Below are 16,333 nucleotides of genomic sequence, written 5' to 3' on the forward strand. Positions count from 1 at the left end.
CATATTTGGAAAGATGTGCTGGATTAACAACAAATGATCTGGCACTTTAGATACCTTAATAAATGAACAGACTTAACTACCCAGATATACATTCAAAACCAAAACAAAGCCAAAATCAAACAAAACCTTTGGATCATTAATGAATGTATGTTGACCCTAGTTTTGGTTATCTGTGCATAAAGTCATCTTTGAAGGTTTATCCTATAAGTAATTTTGAATAACTGTGAGTAAGCAGTGATGATATTGGGTATTTATTTCCCATCATGAGAAATATTTGTGGATTACTTAGTGCAAAATAAGAGAAGGATAGAATGATATAGCTCTACTAGGCATTTCAAAAGTGCAGCATATCATCACATGCTCTAATTAAAGAAACAGACATTTGCCTGAAATTTGCAACAAAAATGCCACTTTTATAAATTTGGTAACAGTTTTTATCCTGCGAGTAAGAATGGGAGAATGGGGAGTAGGTTAGAATGTTTACTTTCTCTGCTTTATATTTCTGTGATGTTTGAAAGTTTTAATAAAGACATTATATTATTTTTACAATTAAGCTATTACAACAACAATCTATAAATATTGTTCTACATTATAAATGTTGAATCAACCCTCGTTTTAAAACAAGAAAGGGAATTATTTTTTAAAGGAAAAACAATTTTGATAAATTAAGTGCCTGTCCCTATAGAGACAACAAGGTGACTGTGCTAAGCTTGCTCCAGAAATGCTTTCATTTTACAAATTCCATTTGGTTTTTCATTCTACCACCACTCTAGCTGGCCTTTCCCCAGGGTTAACTCACAACTCTTCCTAAATAATCTCAGTCATTTTCCTGGAGCAGGTGTTGTTTTCTAGGCAGCTCTCGCCTAAGGGCAGCATAATAATTAACAAGCTTCAGATCTGGAGGATTCAGGGTCTCATTTCTGGCAAAGGATATGTGTGTCACACTGTAATGCTTTTGAAACTTACTGTTTTATAAGGAGATTTTGACACTGTAACGAAAGAATTCAGTATACTTCTAAATATTTGCTTCTTTTTCTCTAAGAACAACTCTCGAAGATTTAGAGATTATGTCACTCCTTGCAGCAAAATGAAGCTCTATTTTCCGTAAAACTTGCCATTATATTTCAGGATCGCTATTTTATTTCAGATATTTCACATGTTACTGGGTAGTTAAAGTCAGCTACACTATAAATTCCAGACGAGACAGATCCATTATTCAGCCTGCACATTTAGTATTGAAACTGACTCCCAAATTTGCGAAGCATTAATGACTTGAAAAGGAATAGCGTTCCATGATAGGAAATGCAGACAGTATGAGGTTTAAATGCCTTCCAGATTTAGTTTGATTTGGAGAAAGGAAATGTTCTTAACTTTAGATATTAACAACTAGATCCTTTAGACAAAGTGCCTAAATGTTCCAAAGTATTCATAGAGCTTCTTACCATGGTTTGCTCCATAATGCTTCTCTCTGATATGTCTTATCTGATATTTTAGGAGTTCGTGATGATTGTCGTCTTTGGTTTGGAGTTCATCATTCGAATCTGGTCTGCGGGTTGCTGTTGTCGGTATAGAGGATGGCAAGGAAGACTGAGGTTTGCTCGAAAGCCCTTCTGTGTTATAGGTGAATATCAGAGTCTCAGATACCTGGACTATGACACCAACATTCTTTTCTTCTATCTCCTGTTTTGCGATATTTGATTAATATTAAAAGCTAACATCCATGGAGTACTTATCATGGACCGGGCACTCTTGTGTTTTGAAAATGTTGACTCATTTGATGTTGTCTCCACAGCATTATGAGGTAGATATTTTTATTATCCCCATTTTACAGTTGAAGAATTTGAGGCAAAGAGAGGCTGAGTTAGTTGCTGAATGTCATACAGCTACTAAGTGGTAGAGCTGGAATTTTAGCCAGGCAATCTGGCTCTAGAATACCCACTTATATCAATTAACTTATATGGAAATACATATTTCTCCAGTGTTGCGCTGATTTAGGGGAACATTGATTTCAGTGAGTATAAAAAACCCTTTTTGCTCTACAATATGACACCAGGTTATGCTCTGGATCAGCTGGAATAGATAGCCATACATTGGTACTGGTAATGCATATCAATTACCATTCTTCAAGAATGATTATAAGTATGGTTTGCTTAATACATTTGTAACTGTAGACTGGACAAAGTGCTCTACACTCTGAAATACGAATCCCCCACCTCCAATCCAAAATACTCAAATACATAGCACATCTCTGCACCTCCCTAGCTGCCATTATTTCTGAGAGACATCATTCATCTGGGTTCCAGCTTGAAATTATACTTCCTAATGAAGATGCCATAGAGCATTCTGGAATTAAGATCTAACATTTCCCAGTAATATTTAAAAGTATTATAAAATGGAAAAGTCTATATATAAAAGCTATTATTATTATTATTTAGCAGCTAAATTTGGCTCTCTTGCTTTTTTGTCTTTCTCACTTCTTAGGCAGCCATTCAAATCCAAATACTGAAAATTCTTGATGAGGCTTATTTATTTCAACTATCTTCAACCTGAAAAAGTAGGTTTTTAATTTACAAAATAGTTTAGGCTATCTTCTACAGCTACCACAGGTTTTCTGTTTTGTTTTAGGAGTCAGGAATTGTTGAGTAATATTCTTAGTTTCCTCCCTTACTCCTGTTCCCTATCGTGGGGGCAGAGTGGATTTAAGGAAGAAAGTGTATCACCATCCATGGGCACTGTTAAGAAGAATCCTTTATTCCATACTTCTTTTATAGTATGCACATCTCAAAAGTCTCCACTTATTGAACCAGAATTTATGGAAATGTGGCTGTATGTGAGGCACTGGTGTTACAATAGTGAATCTAGTGGAATTCTCAGTTAAATCTATCTTAAAATACCTTGTTTGGCCCTCATGAATGCAGTCTGTTTGTCTGGCTGTCTATCTTCTCCTATAATAGGCTTTACTTCTTTTCGGAAGCCATCATGCTAAGGTATGGAGCAAAGTAGGTGGTAACTCCAAGCCTTGCAGGTTCATAAAGCCCAAGGCATATTAGTGAAGGCATTAGATTTTTCTCCCGGGAGATGCTTTTTTCTCTCTGAATTCTCTACTCAGGCAGCATTACAAAGGACTGTAACTTGATGTGAAACTACTGCACAAGTACTTTCTGTCCCCTAAGGGGCCCAAACAAAACAATTCACAAGGCAGATGGTTAGCCAAGATTCACTCAACTTCTACAGGATAAGGTCAGTTCATGGATGACTGGAAAAATGTTTCATTCCAGATTTTAAAACCAATTAAAAATTCGTTTTGTTCCAATTTCAGAAGCAATGCCAACGTATCTCTGGCCTCCATGCGAAAAAGAAAGCTTTTTCCCAGATGTCTGCTGCCTTTTGATAGCTGTTTTCAGCTATGGATACATCAACACATCTTAGTCCTTTAGTCTTTCTCTTCCTGTCTCAGGTCCTTGCAGGTCTTGATATAATATGTAGTTCTAAAAATGGTGTTATGTTATCTATAATCTTACTTGCCTTTGGACGTATCAATAGTGACCTTAAAAATTTAGTATGATGCCTGGCGCAGTCACTCCTGCCTGTAATCCCAGCCCTTTGGAAGGCTGAGGAAGGCAGATCACTTGAGCCCAGGAGTTTAAGACCAGCCTGGGATGGAAAGACCTGTCTCTACAAAAATTTAAAAATTAGCTGGGCATGGTGGCATACACCTGTAGTCCCAGCTACTCAGAAGGCTGAAACTGGAGGATCACTTGAGCCCAGGAGTTTGAGGCTGCAGTGAGCCATGTTCCTGCCACTACACTCCAGCCTAAGTAAAAAGAGTAAGACCCTGTCTCAAAAAAATACTAGTATGACATGGTTTAGGCATAATTGCAGTTTTGTTAACCCTTCAGACCTTTTCTTTATTTAGATATTTTACCTCTAGTAAATTAATTGCTTTGGAAGAAAATTTCATGGGTAAATATATAATGAATCCCCATTAGAACAAAGTCTAGATTTGTACTTACAGTTAGGATAATTATGAATTTTTTTAGTCTTTTATTAAATGTACATGTTTGAACCCATGTTCCAGCTGAATGGATGTTATAGTGAAGCATGTTCAAATGTGGCTTATCAGTATGAGGTCAGTAAAATTTAACCTACACAAAGGAATCAAACATCAACTTCCTGAAGGCAGCAAGCTGTACCAGATGACTGTTGAGACTATTTCTAGGCCTGTTCAACAGGTTCATAAAAATGCTTGATGTAACTGGTAAAATACTAAAGTGAACACTGTAGTCCCCTTGTTCAACCTAATTTACTGTGACAAAATGAAAAAAGAAATAGCATCTCTTATCTGCCCATGATAACTGTTCTGAATGGGTGTTTGGAAATATAGCTAAAACCTCTCAAAACTTCATGTATTTGTAAGATTTGATTACTCTGAACATGCCAAGTACACACCCAAATATGTTTAGAAGTGTTGAGCATTCGAGAAAAGAACATAGAAAAGATTGTGGTAGACTGGCTGTGCCTTCAACCTGGGAAATGCTTTCTGTAAGCACACCAATGTTTTTCTTTCCAGTTGGAAACACACTGAAGCTGCTAGAGTGGTCAGCTAACAAGCCCCATGTACTGTTGCACCCTATTAACAAAGGCCCAATTGATAGAGGTTTTATGGGCTAATTACTGAAGATTTTAGCATGTCCCCTTCTGAACTGCCCACCTTCCTTACCCCCGCACTCTAGCCAAAACCAAGAGCATTTCAAAAGCCCACTGATTTCACAAATCCTAAAATCATTACGTATTTGTGTTTGGAAAACATATTTTAAACAATTGTAACATAAGGGAAGAAATAAATCTATTTAATTTTTTTAATTAGGTACTTTCTTTCATTACTACTGTATATTGATTTATCTCTGCTTGGTTTTAAGCATTTGCTTTGAAAATTAGTAAAAATCTTATCTAGAATATAAAATTCTTCCTCATATCTGTATGTTCAATTTTTATCTCTCCCCTAAGACTCTTCTGTCATAATAACATTCTATAGCTATGAGCACTAATTGCTGTATTGCTGATGTGAATTGTCAAGTGTGTTTTGGGATGACCACCCAAGCTGCCCTTCATTTACCCGGACTGGCTGCTTTATGATTTCTCTATGTGAAAACACAAAACACTCACCCAATAACATCGGCATAAAGAATTTGTGAATAACCTCTAAGACTGATTTCATAGTCATTCTTTTTTCTAGCTTTCACTACTGACCTACCCAAAAATTGCAAATAGACCAAAGGCTGAAACTCGGATCACAATAATGAGCCTGATGTGTCAGGAAGCCAACAAATTACTTCTCACAGTGGCTTTTTTTAGATTCCTTGGTGACGCTTTCCAAAGGCAGATATAACAGGGCCATATTTTTCAGTCTTGCAGGGAGTCTCAGTGAGAAAATACCAGCCTGTTGTTAGTCTTGGATCTGTATTTGATGCTAAGTGTAAGTTGATTTCTTATTGTTATTTTAACAGTTTATTTTCAGTGTAATTATTTCCATAAGAGGACAAAAGAGACATAAAATAAAATTTTATTTTATCTTATGTGGATAAAATAAAATTGAAGCCTTTATTAAAATCAACCACATGGCTGAGACTACTCTAATATATCTATGATTTCATCTTATTAAAAGGCAACTTAAGTTGCTAATGTGTTCAAAAGTTAGATGACAGACTCCCAAAACTGCCACTGTGTTCTAAATTGATTTGAGACATCATTTTTCTGTTTCTCTGTCTTCTCTATCCTTTGTTCTAAGAGACTTACTCTTCAATGGCATTATTTTCTATACCTTCTACTCCCTTTTCCCCTTTAGTAGAAATTATATTATTTCACTTATTTTCTGTTAGTCATACACTCTTCTGCAACTTTTTACTTCTAAGTGTTCAAACTCCCTTAGTGCACATAGATTCCTTCCATGTGATTAACTGGACCATCTGAGGACAATTAAAACCTGTTGGATTGGCTGATCACAAAACATTAAAACAATTTTAATCCCTCTAGTTAATAGTAGCTGATATTTATTGAGAACTACTATATATTAGGTACTACTATAAGCGCTTTATAAATATGGTCTTATTTAATTCTACGTAAGTACTATAATGTCCTTATTTATTTTATTTTATTTTATTTTACTTTACTTTATTTTATTTTATTTTATCTTATTTTATTTTTTGAGGCAGAGTTTCCCTCTATCACCCAGGCTGGAGTCCAGTGGCACAGTCTCAGCTCACTGCAACCTCCGCCTCCTGGGTTCAAGCCATTCTCATGCCTCAGCCTCCCGAGTAGCTGGGACTACAGGCACATGCCACCACACCCAGCTAATTTTTGCATTTTTAGTAGAGATAGGATTTCACCATGTTCAGGCTGGTCTTGAACTCCTGGCCTCAAGTGATCCACCTGCCTCAGCTTCCCAAAGTGCTTGTATTACAGGTGTGAGCCACCATGCCTGGCCTTTATAATGTCCTATTTTATAGATGAGGAAGTAAGACAAGACTGAAGACTTTATAGATGAGGAAGTAAGACAAACTTAAAAAGATGATAGGTGAAAGAACCTGGATTTATTTCTCATGATTTCACTCTAGAAAAATATACATACCCAACTGGAAAATTGTCTTTACTGTTTATTAGCATTTTAAAATTAAATTTAATTGAACCTTATCTGTTGTCATCAACTTGTAAACAGAAGAACATGATACTATTATGCTTATTATTAGTAATTCAAGATCTTTAAAGAAAAGCCAGGCTTTATAGAACATTAATTGCAGTATCAGCCTTAATTATATCAACTAAATTATGTTACCTATTGCTGCTCTCTAACCTGAATGGGAAATTAGGACCTAAAATAGACTTACTTACCTGTATCAAACTTGCATATGCTCTTGAGTTGATGTTATCATGAGGCTCCCTGTGTATTTCCAAATTGGAGACATCTGGAGAGTAAGTAACGTTACTCGCAGGAATACCTTCAAATGTTTTTTAACATTAATAAACTATTAGTAATTTAGGTAATTGTTGACCTGGTACACAAACTTGAAAGTTGAACTTACAAGGTAGCTTGATTAGCTGATATGGTTGGACCACATGAAGAAAATTTATTTCCAAAGAGGAAAATGAATAAGGATTATTTCCCACTCTTTCTATAAACTTTAGTAGAGCACTATGATATACTGTATTAACATTCTGTACTATCACATGTTACATAAGAAAATTCATTCACAGACAGGGTATTTATTATGTGTCAAACACAATCTTAAGTATAAAGGATTCAAAAGCGACTAAAACATGGTCCCTGCCTGTAAGAATAGAATCTCCTGTGCCCTTAGAGAATGGCAAAACTTAAAGGAGGTATACTATAATTATGGTGTTACAGAGCAAAGGTGATGGAAATTGAAGTAGTCCTAGAAAGAAGGCTATAGAATATCATGAATGATTGTATAAAACAAAGAAGCAAAGGACTACCCCCAGGTTTTCAAATTATGTTTGAGTCATCCACCGAACATTTATACAATTTCTACCATGTCCAAGCATGCTTATGGATGCTGGAGAGGCTGTATGGCACCAAATGGACAAGGTCTTCCTTCTTATAGAGATAATATTCAAGTGGACAAAGAAAAACAATACACAAATATGTTTTTGAAAAACAAGATAATGTCAGCTACAGATAAGCACAATGAAGAAAATAAAACAGAAAGAGTAGAGGCTACCTTAGCTTGGGTGGTCTGAGAAAGTCTTTCTAAGTAGTTGACACTTGAGTTGACCTGAATATTAAGAAGAAGCCAGCCATGAGAAGGTTTAGACACAGATCTTTCCAGGCCAGGGAATAGTAATTGCAAGGATTATTAACAATTGATGAGCTTGGGTTGTACAAGGTGGAGACATAAGGTCTTGTGGCTGGAGCTCAATGAGCAGTGGGGAGAACAGCAGAAGGTGATAGGGGAGACAGGCAGAGGTCACACCCTGAAGGCCATGTAGGCTCTGCTACCCTGAATCAAGGTTCCTTCTAAAGACAGGCCACCAGGCAAAGGTCCAACGGGTTGCTGGCAGGCCTAATATGAATACTATTATGAGGCCTATTATGAATACTGAATATGAACAGCATTCTGAATATGAACAGCAACATTAATCAGGCAACAAAAAGTATGGCTGTTTAATGCCCTGGGTTTTTTAGTCATCTATGCCTGTTGGAACTTCATATCAGCAATATACAAATTATTACCCATTCTGAAAAATATAAACATAAGTTTATAAGGAAATAATCCTTTGAATTTTCTGTTTCCTATATTTCTGCCCTTAGAAACATAAAATTTTACATTGTTTTTTAAAATGTTATTTTTCTATGAGGAACTGGAATTAGAATGTGATGGAAACTTTTTTACAGCCCCAGTGGTATCACCAGTAAGCAATTCCTAAGATCCTCCTTGCCAAAGGACTCTGTTCCATACTCTTAGTTATGATGATTGCAGTGCAGAATTATTTCATTAAAGATTGTTTATTTCTTTTGCGAAATTGTCCCTTTTTGCCTTGAGATGTTATCTGAAACTGTATGATCAATAAGAAGCATTAAACTGTCACTATGGGGTAAATTTTCAAAGTGGTGCCTGCAATTTGCCAGTATGAGTCCCATTAACTTCAGTGGAAGTCCTGCAGTTAAACCCCTGCACATGGCTTTGAAAATGTTCTACAGTTTGTCTTTGTGGTGCCTTTTTTATTTTTAATAAATATCACAGAGCAACTCAGTGCATAGTTGATTGCAGTATTTAAGAATATGGATAATGTACTATGCAGGAGGAGACTTTTAAAATTAGATTTTAAAGCTTCATTTCTATTAAGAGTCACAACAATAATATAAATATATCTTTAGTTCTTCAAAGAGCACCTTTCTATAAAGGAATTTGAAGCTCAATTAGAATATAGAGCTTATAAAGCAGCACCATGTCTCTCTGAGACATTGTTTATTTCACTCTATAGACAGAAAAGTCGAGGCACTGTGAAGTGAGGGTGCTTTGTCCTTAGCCCATAAATCAGCAGTAAAGCTAGGAATAGCATGCTGGCCTCCCAATAGCCCATTGCTCTAAAGCACTGCCTCTTGTTAGAGTCAAATTTAATTATAGTATAATCTGTTTAATCTACATGTGGAGAAATAATGAAGGAGCAGGAAAAATGAATTTCTTAACAGATCAGTGGAAAACCATATTACATAGATTAGCAACTGTCTTTTCAAGATCCATATTTTCAGCATGTACTAGATGGTGTCTGATGCCATGAAAGCAAATATTCTAATTCCACTGGCCAGAACTGGCAAAGAACTTCTTATTTTCCTCGCTTTGAAACATAAGTAAAGGGGTTCCACTTGAAAATTAATAAGCCATGTGATATGATTCGATTCCTGTCCCCAAATCTCCCTCCTTCTAGGGGCCATTGTCTAAAGTCTAAAAGAAAACAGACCAGGCACAGTGGCTCATGCCTGTAATCCCAGCACTTTAAAGGGAGAGCAAGGTAGAAGGATCACTTGAGCCTAGGAGTTCAAAATCATCAACCTGGGCAACGTAATGAGACCCTATCTCTACAAAAAAAAAAAAAAAAAAAAAAACAAAACTGTAATAGCTGGGTGGAACACACTGGTAGTCTCAGCTACTCAGGAGGCTGATAGGAGAAGGTAACTTCTGCCTAGGAGTTCAAGGCTGCAGTGAACTATGATTGTACCACTGTACTGCAGCCTGGGCCACAGAGTAAGACAGAGAGAGAGACAGAGAGACAAAGAGAAAGGAAGGAAGGAAAGAAGGAAGGAGGGAAGGAAGGAAGGAAAGAAGGAAGGAGGGAAGGAAGGAAGGAAAGAAGGAAGGAGGGAAGGAAGGAAGGAAGGAAGGGAAGAAGGAAGGGAAGGAGGGATGGAGGGAGGGAGGGAAAGAAAGGAAAGAAAATAGATGTAACTATTATCAAAGATGTTCAATTTTTTATTTTGGAATAACTTTAGACTTACTTAGAAGTTGCAAAAATACTACAGAATTTCCATGTTCAAATGTGCTCTTTACCTAACTTTCCCCAAAATATTTTACCTACGTATACTGCAATTATCAAAACTAGGATATGAATACATACTATTAACTATATTCTTTATTTGAATTTCACCAGTTTTTACATGCGCTCAATTTTTATATACACTCCTATAAAATTTTCTCACATGTATATATGCATTTAACCACCACCACAATCAAAATACAGAACTTTTCCATCACCCTAAATAAACTTGGAATGATATACTTTATATTATTCCTCTACAGGTACTCCCTCTCTTCAATCCTAACCCCTGGGAACCACTATATCTGTTCTGTTTCACTATAATTTTGTCATTTTTATAATGTTACATAAATGAAATTATAAAGTAGTAATCTTTTGAAATTGGCTTTTTCTTACACAGTATGATGCTCTTGAGATCCATCCAAGTGCATCAATAGTGCATTCCTGTTTATTGCTTAATAGAATTCCATGATCTAGATGTAACACAATTTGTATATTCACTTACCTAATCAAGGTCATTTGGGCTGCTTCTAGTTTTTGGCTATTACAAATAAGGCAGCTATGTACATTCATGTGTAGGTTTGTGTATGAACGTAAGTTTTTATTTCTCTAGGGTCATATAGTGCTGGTTCACCTTTATCAGAAACTGCCAAACTATTTCCTTTTAAAATATAGAAATGCCAATGCGAACACGTGCATGGAGGTCAGCAGCCCCACCCCCTGCCCCACGCTGCCACTGCTGCCAGTGTGAACATATGCATGGAGGCTGGCAGCCCCACGCTCACCACTAGCCTGCCCCCGCACTGACACTGCTACCAGCATGAGCTTGCACATGGAGGCCGGCAGCCCCATGGCCACCAGCACTCTGCCCCAGTTGATGAGCATTCACCCCACCACACTGCCACTTGCTCTTGGCACTGCTCTTGGCACTTACAAATGAGCACAGATCCTGCTGCCACCACCCCAACAAAGTGGTTTGGCTGGCACCACCCATCAGAGTATTGTGGCCAGAGGTTCAGGAACACCTCAGCCCCTCCACTGCAGCAGTTTCCTAACATCAAGGGGCCAGAGAACAAAGTCAGAGATCCAGTAACAGCCTCCCAAAGTTGCAGCATGCAGCCCAAAAGTTCTGAGCTGAGCCTTGCCCCCTAAATTCTTCCAGAAATGAAGCCAGTCAACTGAACCCACCTTATATGAGATTCAAACCTTCCAGGGCATCAAAGAAGATAGAGGCAAAAAAAAAAAACCTATCCAAAGGACAGCAATTTCAAAGACTGAAGGAAAATCAGCCCACACAGATGATAAAGAACCAGTGCAAGAGCTCTGGCAACTCAAAAGTCAGAGTGCTTTCTTACCTCCAAACAACTGTAGTACTTCCCCAGCAATGGTTCTTAAACAGGCTGAAATGACAAAAACAGAAATCAGAATGTGGATAGGAACAGAGATCACTGAGATTCAGGAGACAGTGAAAACCTAATCCAGGGATTCTAAGGAATACAACAAAGTGATACAGGAGATGAAAGATGAAATGGCCACTTTAAGAAAGAACAGAACTGATCTGATAGAGCTGAAAAACTCACTTCAAGAATTCCAGAATACAATCACAAATATAACAGCAGAATCGATCAAGCTGAGGAAAGAATCTCAGAGCTTGAATATCGCTTCTCTGAAATAACTCAGTCAGACAAAAATAAAGAAAAAAAGATTAAAGAAGAATGAACAAAATCTCCAAAGTAAGGGATTATGTAAAGACACCAAATCTATGACTCACTGATGTCCCTGAAAGAGAGGGAGAGAAAGCAAGCAACTTGGAGAACATATTTCAGGATATCATCCATGAAAATTCCCCCAACTTCACTAGAGAGGCCAACATTCAAATTCAGAAAATGCAGAGAACCCTTGTGAGATACTACACAAATAACCACCCCCAAGACACATACTTGTCAGATTCTCTAAGGTCAAAATGAAACAAAAAATGTTAACAGCAGCTAAAGAGAAGGGGCAGGCCACCTCCCAAGGAAACCCCATCAGGCTAACAGCACACCTTTCAGCAGAAACTCTATAAGCCAGCAGAGATTGAGGACCTATATTCAGCATTATTAAAGAAAAGAAATTCCAAACAAGAATTTCATATCCAGCCAAACTAAGCTTCATGAGTGAAGGAGAAATAAGATTCTTTTCAGGCAAGCAAATGCTAAGGGAATTCATTACCATCAGACCTGCCTTATAAGAGGTCCTAAAGAGAGTGTTAAATATGGAAAGGAAAAATTATTACTGGCAACTACAAAAACGTGCTTAAGTACATACACCATTGATGCCAAAAAGCAACCACACAAACAGATCTGCATAATAACCAACTAACAACACAAAACAGGATTTGATCCTTCAAATCCACACATATCAATATTAACCTTAAATGTAAATGGGCTAAATGCCCAATTAAAAGGCACAGAGTGGCAAGTTGGACAAAGAAGCAAGACCCAACAGTATGCTGTCTTGAATAGACCCATTTCACATGCAGTGACACACATAGGATAAAACTAAAGGGATGGAGAAAAATCTACCAAGCAAATGGAAAACAGAAAAAAGCAGGAGTTGCTATTCTACGTTCAAACAAAACAGACTTTAAACCAACAAAAATCAAAAAAGATAAAGAAAGGCATTACATAATGGTAAAGGGTTCACCTCAAAAGGCCAGACTTAACTATCCTGAATAGATATGCATCCAAAACAGGAGCACCCAAATTCATAGAGCAAGTTTTTAGAGACCCACAAAGAGATTTAGATAACCACACAATAATAGTGGGAGACTTTAACATCCCACTGGCAGTATTAGACAGGTCACTGAGGCAGAAAACTAACAAAGAAATTCAGGACCGGAATTTGACACTTGACCAAATAGACCTAATAGACATCTACAGAAATCTCCACCCAAAAACAAGAGTGTATATATTCTTCTCGTCTGCACATGGCCCATAATCTAAAATTGACCAATCAGCCATAAAACAATCCTTAGCAAATAAAAAAAAAATCATACCAACCACACTCTCAGACTACAGTGCAATAAATATAGAAATTAATGGAAATTAACCTGCTTCTGAATGACTTTGGGGTAAACAATGAAATTAAGGCAGAAATCCAGAAATTATTTGAAACTAATTAGAACAAAGATACTACATACCAGAATCTCTGGGACACAGCTAAAGCAATATTAAGAGGGAAGTTTATAGGGCTGAATGCCTACATCAAAAAGTTAGAAAGATTTTAAGTTAACAACTGAACATCACACCTAGAGGAAACAGAGAAACAAGAGCAGATCAACCCCAAAGCTAGTAGAACACAAGAAATTAAAATCAGAGCTAAACTGAAGGAAATTGAGACACAAAAAAACCTACAGAAGATCAATGAATCCAGGACTTGGTTCTTTGAAAGAATAAATAAGATAGATAAAACGCTAGCTAGACTAATAAGGAAAAAAAGAGAGAAGATCAAAATAAACACAATCAGAAATGACAAAGGGATGTTACCACCTACCCCACAAAAATTTTAAAAACCCTCAGAGACTACTAAAAACACCTCTATGCGCACAAGCTAGAAAACCTAGAAGAAATGGATAAATTCCTTGAAACATACAACCTTCCAAGATTGAACCAGGAAGAAATTGAATCCTGGGCAGAGACCAATAATGAGTTCCAAAATTGAATCAGTAATAAAAAGCCTACCAACCAGAAAAAGCCCGGGACCAGAGGGATTTACAGCTGAATATTACAAGAAGTATAAAGAAAAGCTGGTACCATTCCTACTGAAACTATTCCAAAAAACAGAGGAGGAGGGACTCCTCCCTAACTCATTCTATGAAACCAGCATCATCCTGATACCAAAACCTGGCAGGGACACAACAACAACAAAAAAACAAAACTTCAGGCCAAATCCTTGATGAACATAGATGCAAAAATTCTCAATAAAATCCTAGTGAAATGAATCCAGCAGCACTTCAAAAAGCTAATCCACCACTATCAAGGAGGCTTCGTCCCTGGGACACAAGTTTGGTTCAACATACACAAATGAATAAATGTGATTCATCACATATACAGAATTAAAAACAAAAACCACATGATCATCTCAATAAATGCAGAAAAGCCTTTTGGTAAAGTTCAACATCCCTTCATGTTAAAAACCCTCAACAAACTAGGCATTGAAGGAACATACTTCAAAATAATAAGAGCCATCTATGAGAAACCCACAGCCAACATCATATTGAATGGGCAAAAGCAGGAAGCATTCTTATTAAACACCAGAACAAAACAAGGATGTCCTCTCTTACCAGTCCTTTTCAACATAGTACTGGAAGTCCTAGCCAGAGCAATCAGGCAAGAGAAAGATATAAAAGCCATCTGAATAGAGGGGAAGTCAAACTGTCCCTGATTCCAGTCAGTATGATTCTATGCCTAGAAAACCCCATAATCTCTGCTCCAAAGCTCCTTGATTTGATAAACAACTTCAGCAAAGCTTCAGGATACAAAGTCAATGTACAAAAATCAGTAGAATCCCTATGCACCAACAACATCCAAGTTGAGAGCCAAATCAAGAATGCTATCCCCCAAGCCTGCCACCATGGCCACCAACAAACTGGTGCAGATCCGGCACAGTGAGAGTGCGTGGAACCTGGAGAACCACTTCAGCGGCTGGTACAATGCCGTCCTGAGCCTGGCGGGCCATGAGCAGGCACTGCAAGATGCTGGCTATGAGTTTGACATCTGCTTCACCTCAGTGCAGAAGAGAGTGATCCCGACCTTCTGGACAGTGCTAGATGCCATTGATCAGATGTAGCTGCCAATAGTGAGGACTTGGCTCCTCAATGAGCAGCACTATGGGGCTCTAACCGGTCTCAATAAAGCAGAAACTGCTGCAAAATATGGTGAGGCCCAGGTGAAGATCTGCAGGCGCTCCTATGATGTCCCACCACCTCTAATGGAGCCCTACCATCCTTTCTACAGCAACATCGGTAAGGATCACAGGTATGCAGACTTCACAGAAAATCACCTACCCTCCTGTGAGAGTCTGAAGGACACTATTGCCAGAGCTCTGCTCTTCTGGAATGAAGAAATATTTCCCCAGATCAAGGAGGGGAAACGGGTACTGATTGCAGCCCATGGCAACAGCCTCTGGGGCATTGTCAAGCATCTGAAGGGTCTCTCTGAAGAGGCTATCATGGAGCTCAACCTGCCAACTGGCATTCCCGTTGTCTATGAATTGGACAAGAACTTGAAGCCCATCAAGCCCACGCAGTTCCTGGGGGATGAAGAGACCATGTGCAAAGCCATGGAAGTTGTGGCTACCCAGGGCAAAGCCAAGAAGTGAAGGCCAGCAAACAGGCACCCTCCCTGCCCATTGCATCCATCTGCCCCTCCCTCCTGCGCATGTCACACTGACCACATCTATAGACATCTTGAGTTGCAGCTGCAGATGGGGACTGGTGGCTCCCATTTTCATTTTAGCCATTTTGTCTTCTGCACCCACTCCCTTCATACATTCTAGTCAGAATAGCACTTCTAGGGCACAGGTTCTCAGTCTAAGCTGTGGAAAAGCCCCCCTTATCCAAGAGAGTTCAAAGGTAGCAACTTGGGTTTTTGCAAGTGCTTTGTTTACTAAGGACTTGTGAGGAGGAACCATGCTGAGTTACGACCAATGAGGAGAAGCAAGAGAGCCTGTCTGCCCCCAGGAGCTAGTCCTGTGCTTGTCTGTAGTCAGGCCACTGCCTGGGGGCTCTAGTCATCCCAGTGGAAGATGAATGTAACCTGCATGGTGATGTGACAACTGTTTCCTCCCTGACCCCAGAGGAACTGGCTCTAGAAGGTTGGGATCAATCCTGAATTTAGTTTATGTGTTACATTTACTTTTATTTTTAAAAAAAGTATAGTGTATATAAATAATACAGAACAATAACCCTTCTAAGAGTTTCTCGTGGTGGTTGAAATAGTCCCACATGTGGTCATCAGAAAATAAGCCATTCCTCATACCAATATGGGATAAGCTCCTTGACCTCTGAGGGGCAGGAGTGCTTCATGCTGTGTGTTTTAGAATCCCTCTCTGCCTTGTTTCATGGCAGTGAAATGCCTCTTGGTCCTCTCCAAGTGTGTTTTTCACTGATTTCTGAATCATGTTGTAGTTGCTTGGCCCTGCCACATAGGTCTAGTGTTCATTTGCGCATAACTGTATTAAATCCTTTTTCCAGATCAGTATAATAAAGGAGTGATGTGCAATAAAAAAAAAAAGAATGCCA

At 38.2% G+C, this 16,333-nt stretch overlaps 1 protein-coding gene and 1 pseudogene across 2 annotated transcripts in view; both read left to right on the forward strand.

The window, feature by feature from the left end:
- The window catches only part of KCNQ5 (potassium voltage-gated channel subfamily Q member 5), a 584,694-nt gene that overhangs the window by 425,964 nt on the left and 142,397 nt on the right, over positions 1 to 16,333 (forward strand). For both annotated transcript variants that reach the window (XM_024248720.3, XM_024248721.3), the window contains exon 3: positions 1,495 to 1,621. In XM_024248720.3, the coding sequence (XP_024104488.3) occupies positions 1,495 to 1,621 (127 nt within the window). The remainder of the gene's footprint in view (positions 1 to 1,494; positions 1,622 to 16,333) is intronic.
- On the forward strand, positions 10,955 to 15,633 carry LOC100453075 (phosphoglycerate mutase 1-like; annotated as a pseudogene).

This window comes from Pongo abelii, chromosome 5 (genome assembly GCF_028885655.2).
Source record: "Pongo abelii isolate AG06213 chromosome 5, NHGRI_mPonAbe1-v2.0_pri, whole genome shotgun sequence".
Lineage (NCBI taxonomy): Eukaryota > Metazoa > Chordata > Mammalia > Primates > Hominidae > Pongo > Pongo abelii.